Source organism: Myotis davidii, unplaced genomic scaffold (assembly GCF_000327345.1).
Source record: "Myotis davidii unplaced genomic scaffold, ASM32734v1 scaffold428, whole genome shotgun sequence".
In the NCBI taxonomy this organism is placed as follows: Eukaryota; Metazoa; Chordata; class Mammalia; order Chiroptera; family Vespertilionidae; genus Myotis; species Myotis davidii.
The window spans coordinates 1,577,567-1,586,051 of NW_006299834.1; the positions used below are offsets into that span (position 1 = coordinate 1,577,567).

Here is an 8,485-nt window from a genome sequence, read left to right on the forward strand (position 1 = left end):
TCTGCCCTTCTCATCAGCAGCTTCCTCCCAGGGGGTGGGGAGGGACTCCCGCTTGGGTGAGAGGAGGTGGAAAGTTTGGATGAAAATGAGGTTCTGTGGTTCCTGTCACTCTGGGTCCTGGGCCCACTGGCTGCTGCCAGGCCCCTTCCCGCCTCTCCCCGGCGGCTTGGTGGCTCTCTGTGGCTCAGACACTCAACCGTGACCCAAGACCCCACCCGCCTCCTTTCCAGTCACATCCGTGCCCTGCAGCCTGGGGACCTGCCGGGGAGGCCTGCCAGCCACTGAAGCCCGCGGGAGTCCACTCTGTGCCAGGCTTGGTGTTGGGCACAGCCAGCCTCGGGGGAGGCCCTTTATCCCCTGACGCCACTCACCATCCGTGCACGCACCCGTTCGTGTTTACTGAGCACGTACTAGGTGCCGGCTCTGCGCTCCGCACTGGGGGGCAGAGGTGAGGAAGCCGAACAGGAGGCACCAGGCAGGTGGCAACGCTCAAGGCTCCAGGGCTGCAGAGAGCACGGTTCCCGCGTAAGGGGGTGGGGGGGCTGAGAGTGGGGGAGGGGAGGCAGGATCGGAGCTGGCGCCCCTGTGGCTGTCCTGAGGCCGCCTGGTCCTCAGCCACCTCCTGATGCCGAGTCATAAAGAGACACCGAGAGGCTCAGACCGATGCCTTTCGAACGCTCCCTCCGCGCGAGGCATTAACGGGGCGTCTATCACCATGGCATCGGGGTGCTTAGACAGCCTCTCCCCACAGGAGCTCAGGAGCAGCGTGAAGCAGATTACCTGTGTCTCCCGTGACACATGCTGCATGTATCATCGTGATGGATCGGCAGTCAATACCACCGCCCCCCCCGCCCCCTGCCGGTAGGAACAGTCTTTCGTTCATACGTCTTCCTCACCTGGTGGGCGTCCCGCTCCTGCCTGCCCCTCGCAGCACTCCTGGCGTTGGTGGGGAAGCCCTGTGGCTTTCATCGCTCACGCTCACGTGCAAAGCGGTGGTGGGGGTGGGCCGGGGAGAAGCTTGCTCAAAACATGGAAACTGGACCCATGGGGGCTGCGGGGGGAGGTGGGGGCAGGCTCGGCTTCACACAGCGGGGCGTGAAGGTGGGCCCTCACCTTGGTCTTGGGCCAGCTGCTTGGCCTCTGGGGGCACAGTGCTCCCCTTTGTACGGTTGGGATAATAACGTTGGTCGTGGTTAATGGAGAAAGAAGGTGAAGGCCGCCATGTGCTGGAACCCAACCTCCTGGGCCCTGCTTCCTCCCGGCGCCAGCACGCAGTTCATCACCACCTCGCCCGACCCTTCCCTCTGTCCCTCCAGACACCTGTCCCCCCACTCCCCCCAGCTCAGCCGGTGCTGGGCCCCAGGAGGCCAAGAGGAAAAGCTCAGGTGGGCAAATAATGACCGTCTCCATGTCTGTGCTGCTGGACGCGAGGACGGGGCTGTCCTCTGGGGCCAGAAGGGGAAGCCATTCCTGGGTCTCCTGGGGGGAAGGGGGGCTCAGGTTTGGGGAGCTGCAGGAGGTGGGCCGAGAGGGGCGTCCGCTGGGCCTCTGTGGGGACGGTATGGCCCTGCTGGGTTAATGACCCGCCACACGTGTGGGGCTGGGAACGGTGGCTCCTGCCCCCACCTTAACTGCCTGCCCTTCCTGCATCATCCACCTGCCCCTTCCTGATCCTCCTCCCACCCCACCCCAAGCCCTGCTCTTTGATGAGATCATTGGTGGGGGGGGCTTCTGGACTATTGCTAAGGGGAAGGTTTCCTGACGTGGGCACCTGTAGCCAGTCTCAGGGTAAGTGGCTGAGCCAGGCCCCGGATTATTCTGGAAATCTGTGTCCCCTCAGGCACCAGTGTCTCTGGACCCGCCACCAGCTGGAAAGGGGTCCGGAGGGGAGGAGCCCCCCACCTGGCAGATTAGGAGGCTCAGCACCCCCAGCTCTTCTGCAGGAGAGCCCAGAGCCTCACCTGGCAGCCTCGCCTGGCGCCTGGCGGGGAGGCGGGGAGAAGGGGGGCTGTTCCCACTGCTGGAGCAGGAAGTTGGGGTCACTGAGAGGCGCAGGCCGCGTGAGCCTAGAGGAAGCAGAGGGTGGCCAGGGAGGAGCTTGGTGTGGGGACACGAAGGGGAACTGTGCCTACCAGCGGGCTGTCCTGCCCTGGGAACTGAAGAGGAAGGAGAGACACTGCCCAGGAGGCCCGATGGAGAGCCGGCCTTCGCGGCGGTGGGCCCCGCCGGGCCCCCTCGCGGCCCCCCTGGCGGCCCCCTGGCTCCTGGGCCTGCTCCTGTCCCCCTGGACCCTGCGGCTCACAGGTATCTGTCTTCCTTCTCCCCGGTCGCTGGCTCTGCACTTCAGAGCCGCTTTCATCCGCCGCCTGCGCTAATTCCCGTCGGGGGATTTGCTGCTGCGTTTGAACATTGCAGACTTCACAGGGAAGCCTTCGGGGCCAGGGGCTGCTTAGCTGATGCCTCGCAAGGTGGCTTTGGAAGGGGGGGGCGGCCCTGGGCCCTCTGTGCTGACAGCCCCCCTCCCAGCACAGCCTGGCCTCGGCCCTCAGACAAGGTGGGTGGGCACTGGGGTTGGGTGCAGGGGTGAGAGTCCCAAGGGATCTAAGGTAGAAGCAGGACATTGAGCCCGCCAAGTGCAGAGCCGCCTTGGTGGTGGTGGTGGTGATGTTGCCCGTGTCAGCCGGGGAGGGGAGGGGAGGGGGGCTGCCCGCCAGAGACTAACCTGGAGCACAGAACTGTCGCTGTCGCCAGGAAGGAGGGCACCACCCCTTCCTGAAACACAGCCAGGGGCCCCGTCGTTATTTTACAACGGGAGCCAGGCCTCTCCGGGGCCAACGCTGAGTCCCCTCCTGGTCCCGGGCCCCCTTGGAAGCTGGGTGGCCCGGGTCCAAGGCAGGACCAGGGTGGGTGACCTTGGGGTGAGTTCATCCAGGCCAGGGGACCCCCAGGAGTGTGCCCGGCCAGGGCTGCCCACACTGGGGTCCCTCGTGCTCAGGGCAGCGCTGACCCGGGACCCCCCGACTAGGTGCGGTTCTCCCTCTTCACCCCGACCTCCGTGAGGGTCAGGAGCCGCCTGCGCCCCCTCTGCCTTTCGCTCACACGGAACATAGCAGCTGCGATGACCATGAACCGGCCTCTCTGAGCTCAGCGCCCCTCAAGGTGCCCTTGGGGTGCTGTCCCTACTGGCACCACTTAGGAGCAGGGCACGGAGACTCAGGGCGGCCAGGAGCTTGTCCGAGGCTTAGCGGGCCAGTAGAGGTCAGGTTCTCGGCTGGGTCAGCCCGAGCCCTGAACTAGGACCCAAGGCAGGGGGCTCTGGGGTTCCACTCGCCTTCCTTTGTAAAGAACTTTCTTCAAGGAAAAAAAGAAATCTCCCTCCTCCCCCCAGGGAGGCAAGAGCAGAATGCATGGTGCCTGCGCAGGCCTCGAGGCCCAGCCGGTGACATGTCTCCTTAAGTCTGCCCACCGCCCCCCACCCCCGGAGCCGGGCCAGTGCAGAGACCAGCCTAGGAAACGCAGCTTGTTGGGGACTATGCCTTTGACCTCACACTTAGTCATTTTGAGCGTAATTTCCCCAGATTCCCATGGTTTCTGTTTGTGGGTCCCCGCTCCCCTAAAGGGCCCGACAGCCTGGAGGCTGAGTGGGGGAGGCTTTGCCCTGTGAAGTGCGGCATTTTGTAACATCGCGGCTGCAAACAAACAACAGATTTCCCCTGCGTTGCAGCAAATCATGAAAAGAGAAACTGCTCTTTCACAAGAGGGGAAACCACCTGTGGTCCCCTAGGACGTCTGGGGGAGGGCAGACAGCGCCCGCCCTCCTGGCCCCATCCCTGCAGTCCTGTCCTGGGCTTTGAGGGTTTGAAGAAGGAACCCTGTCGCTCCCACATCCTCTGACCCCCCCCAACTCCGGCCATCAGCCTGGGGCAGCCGGCTCCATGGACGCCCTCAGACCCAGCCCGCACCCCTCACCTGTGTCCCCAGGGGCCTCAGGGGGTGTGGTCAGGGAAGCCGGGGCGATCAGCCTGAGTTTGATCTCACCCCAGGACCCTGGGCAGGTTCTTGAGGCCGTGGTGCTTCAGTTGCCTCATCTGGTAAATGGGTGTGACAGCCGTGCCCGCCTGCTAGCACATACTGAGACCCAGTGGCTGGGGCACATGGTTAGGGCTCTGAGAGTCAGCGCCCGCCAGCCTCGCAGAGCCAACCAAACGCAAGTCAGGTGACGGGCTCAACGTCCAGGTGAGCCCCCGGCTCCTCGGGGCCCCTGACCTTCCCGGGTCTCCAGCACACCCTGGTGGCATCTCTCTTGCTCCATTTTCTCAGAGGGCCCGGCAGCCGCCTGTGGTCTCGGGGGCACCTGCTCTCCTGAGCCTGGACACCTGCTCTATCCCTGCTTCCACCAGGCCCAGCCACCCCCAAGGGCCGTGGGGCCCGGCAGGCCAGGCGCAAGTCCTGCCTTCTTCCACCCATTGCTGTGTGAGCTCAGGCAGCTCACTTCACCTTTCTGAGCCTCAACGTCCTCAACGAATGTCAGTCCCCTTTCTCTTCCTGGCCGTTCCCGAGCCCTGGGCCGTGTTATTTCTCAAATATCCATTGAGGAGGACCCGTTCTAGGCACGGGGGAGGGGGGCGGAGGGGGTGACAGGGGGACCTAGAGGCGAACAGGACATAACCCCACTCAGCCTGGGGGAAGTTGAGATTGTCCGGGAGTTACCGATGCGGGTTTGCCTGGCCTCCCGTCTGCTCTGGACTCCGGTCCTCTCCCTCTGACATCGGGAGCCTCCCGCCTTCCTTCTCACAGCTCCGGCCTCCGTCAGCTCCGGCCTCTGCCTTTCACCGGCGTCTAACCCCAATAAAGAGCTATGGAGGCTGGCAGAGAGCACCTCTCCGCTGGAGGTGGGCAGGGGGAGTGTGGGGTGTGTGTGTGGAGCGAGACAAGGAGGGGAGAGAGCAGGTGGGTGGGTGGCAGGCCCAGCAGGGATCAAGGCTGGGAGGCCAGAGGCAGAGCTGGGAGGTCTGACTGGCGAGGAGCCGCGCTCAGCAGAGCCGTGGGGTGGGCCCCGCTGGGCGGCGTCCGGGCGGATTATAGACGCCTGCCAGGCAGGGGTTCAGACGCCGCTGCTGCCGGGCCTGTTGCCACTGCTTTCTCTTTTCAGAGTGGGAGAGGCGAGGCACACAGAAAAGCACAGCACGTCCTCTAAATCAAAGTCCCGTGTGCCCACCGCCAGGCCAAGGAGGAGGGCAGTGCGGGCCTCTGAGCCCCGGTGCCCCCGGCACCCCGCCCCTTCGCCGCGTGTCCCTGCGACACAGCCCTGCCCGCTTTGGCCTTGGCACGGATGAGCAGGATGATACCGCGTATCTTCCTTTGTGGCGGCTTCTTTCATTCAGGGTCGTGTTTTTGAAGATCTATCGGGTAGATGGCGTGGCAGGCGTTGGTTCATTTTTACTGCTGAAGAGCAGGGGCTGCGGACCACAGCCTGCGGCTAAGCCCAGCCCACGGCCCTTTGGTACGGCCCACGAGTTACGAATGGTTCTTGGATTTTTAAAAAATATTTTGTTATTGACTTCAGAGAGGAAGAGAGAGGCAGAGAGAGATAGAAACATCAATGATGAGAGAATCATGGATCGGCTGCCTCCTGCACGTCCCCCACTGGGGACCGAGCCCACACCCAGGCCTGTGCCCTGACCGGGAGTCGATCTGTGACCTCCTGGTTCATGGGTTGACGCTGAACCACTGAGCCACACTGGCTGGGCGGTTCTTAGATTTTTTTTAATGGTTGGGGGAGGGGAGGAATCAAAAGAAGAATATTTCACGATATGTGAGAATTAGACTGTATTCACATTTCTGTGTCTGTAAATAAAGTTTTATTGGAGCAGAGCCCCCCACACTCGTTCATAGGTCATCTAGGACTGCTGGCGCAGTCAGCGCCTGCTGGGGAGTGTCCCACCGAATGGAAGTGCCGCCATTCATGTAGTTACGATCAGGTGCTTCCCGTCGGGGCTGGAATGCTCGTGCGTGATCTCCGCGCACACGTGTGTGCGGTGCCTCCAGGGACACGTTCCCATCGGGGCTGCTTCTCTCGGGCTGCCCGCCTCCCGGGTGGACTGTGAGCTCCCGGAGGGCAGGGCGCCCCATGGTGCTGGACCGGGAACATGAACGGTCACAGGACGATCTCAGCGCCTCAGTGACAGGCCACCCCCCAGGGGTTCCAAGCGGGTGGAGATCGATGCCACCAGGGGAGGTGCCTGGGCCTGGGGTGGGCCTGGTGTGGGCCTGGTGTGAGCCTCCTGGACCTTGAGCCTTAGGCTCCTCCGGGCACAGGTGGAGTGACCAGACCCTCGTGCCTGGTGACTGGAGAGTGGGCGCAGGAGGACTGGGCGAACAGGGGCCCGGAGCGGGCTCTGCCTCCTGCCCCTCCCTCGGACCCTCCTCCTGCATCCTGTCTGTGGGCCTGGGCGGGGCCTCCCTGTAGCGGGAGTGTGGGTGTCAGGCACTGGGATGGGGTTCGTGACAGAGGATGGGAGGGGCGACTGGAGTGAGTTGAGAAGGGGAGGGGAGGAGGTAGGTGTGAGATTGGCAGGCGAAGCTGCTGGCCCTTGGTGAGGACAGCCTGCGGGCCTGGGTCTGGGTCCTGGGAGACTGTGGCGAAGTCACCTGGCCTCCTGGTGCCAGCCCCTCCCACGCGGCCTCTGGCCAGCAGCCTGGGCGGGTGGGGGGCCTAGGCCCTGGGGACCAGGTAGGGTGGAGGGCCTGGCAGGGATCTGCTTCCCTCCCTCCCGGGAGGTGTGGGCTGCGGTGGGGGAAGGGTGGGGCCAGACCCCTGCTTGCTGCTGATGGGGGAGGGGGAAGGGGGAGGACCCTGAGGGAGCGAGCACAGCCCAAAGCTAAGGGCGGGGAATGTCTCCTCACAGCGCAGCATAGGGTCAAGGGCACAGTTCTGTAGACCCTCGGCAGCACATATTAAAATGTAGGCCTGCAAACCCTGTGATCAGCGCCTTCCTTCTCGGACCTCGTCCTGAAGAGCTAGGGGCCCAGGAGACAACCTATATCTGCAGGGTGATCCCCCGGGCCCCCGTGCACAGCGCAGACAGCGTCACGCCATCGCGGGGCCTGGCAGCAGTGCGTTTAGCTAAGACCCCCTTCCGCCCAGGCGGCAGCCCCCTCTCCCATCCCCACTTCATATATATATATTTATTAATTTCAGAAAGGAAGGGAGAGGAAAAGAGAGATAGAAACAGCAATGATGAGAGAGAATCATTGGTTGGCTGCCTCCTGCACACCCCCCACTGGGGATTGAGCCCGCAACCCAGGTATGTGCCCTTGATTGAAATTGAACCTGGGACCCTTTAGTCCGCAGGTCGATGCTCGATCCACTGACCAAACCGGCCAGGACCCAGCCCCACCCCTGAGTCTCTGCTCCTGTGCTCACTGGCCCGGAAGGCGTCCTTTCACCTGCCCACCTGGCCACTCCAGCCTGTCCGTCAGCCCATCAAGGTCACACTCTGCTATTCCTCTGCCCACTCGCCCACTGACCAGCCCTGGCCCAGGTGTTCACCTGCGATCTGAGGGTGCAGGAGCTCCGAGGCGTGGGGGCATGTCTGAGCTCACCTGGGACAGGTGAGGGTGCAGACACAGCCAAGGAACAAGCACCAACCTTAAGAGGTGGGCTGTGTAAGAAAAGCCAGAGAAAGGGCACAGAGAGAAGGTATGGGCTGGGGGAGCCTTTTTTTTTTTAAATATATTTTATTGATTTTTACAGAGAGGAAGGGAGAGGGATAGAGAGTTAGAAACATCGATGAGAGAGAAACATCGACCAGCTGCCTCCTGCACACCCCCTACTGGGGATGTGCCCGCAAGCAAGGTACATGCCCTTGACCGGAATCGAACCTGGGACCTTTCAGTCCCCAGGCCGACGCTCTATCCACTGAGCCAAACTGGTTAGGGCCTGGGGGAGCCTTTGAGGGAGGTGTCTGCAGGGCCAGGGTCAAGGCCAGAAACTGCAGGAGCCTCAGCTTAGCACAGCGGTTCTCAACCTGTGGGTCGAACGACCCTTTCACAGGGGTCGCCTAAGACCATTGGAAAACACATAGATAATTACATATTGTTTTTGTGATTAATCACTATGCTTTAATGATGTTCAATTTGTAACAATGAAATTGGGGGTCACCACAACATGAGGGACTGTATTAAAGGGTCGCGGCGTTAGGAAGGTTGAGAACCACTGGCTTAGCGACCTGGGTCTGTGCTGACCCCCTGCTGCGGGGAGGGCAGGGGACTGGGCCAGAGGCAGGGAGCAGGGACGGGCTGGCTGGTGGGGGAACCATGGGGCGGTTTTGGCCCGGAGCGGACAGGATCTTGGGGGAGGAGAGACTTAAGGGGCGTCAGGATAACAGTGATCGGGTGGACGTGTCCCAGGAAGGAGCTAGAGTACTGACAGGCAGAGTATCTGCATGTTAAAGGGAGGCTGGAGGGGAGGGGGCTGAGACTC

At 62.5% G+C, this 8,485-nt stretch overlaps 1 protein-coding gene across 2 annotated transcripts in view; it reads left to right on the plus strand.

Annotated features, from left to right (window-relative positions):
- Positions 1–8,485, plus strand: part of NFAM1 (NFAT activating protein with ITAM motif 1) — a 66,973-nt gene that overhangs the window by 38,240 nt on the left and 20,248 nt on the right. The window contains exon 1 of one of the 2 annotated variants that reach the window (XM_006775948.2): positions 2,093–2,304. The exons of the other annotated variant lie outside the window; for it this stretch is intronic. Within the exon in view, the coding sequence (XP_006776011.1) occupies positions 2,193–2,304 (112 nt within the window). The 5' untranslated portion in view covers positions 2,093–2,192. Of the gene's footprint in view, positions 1–2,092; positions 2,305–8,485 lie in introns of those variants that run through there. 2 annotated transcript variants of the gene reach the window in all.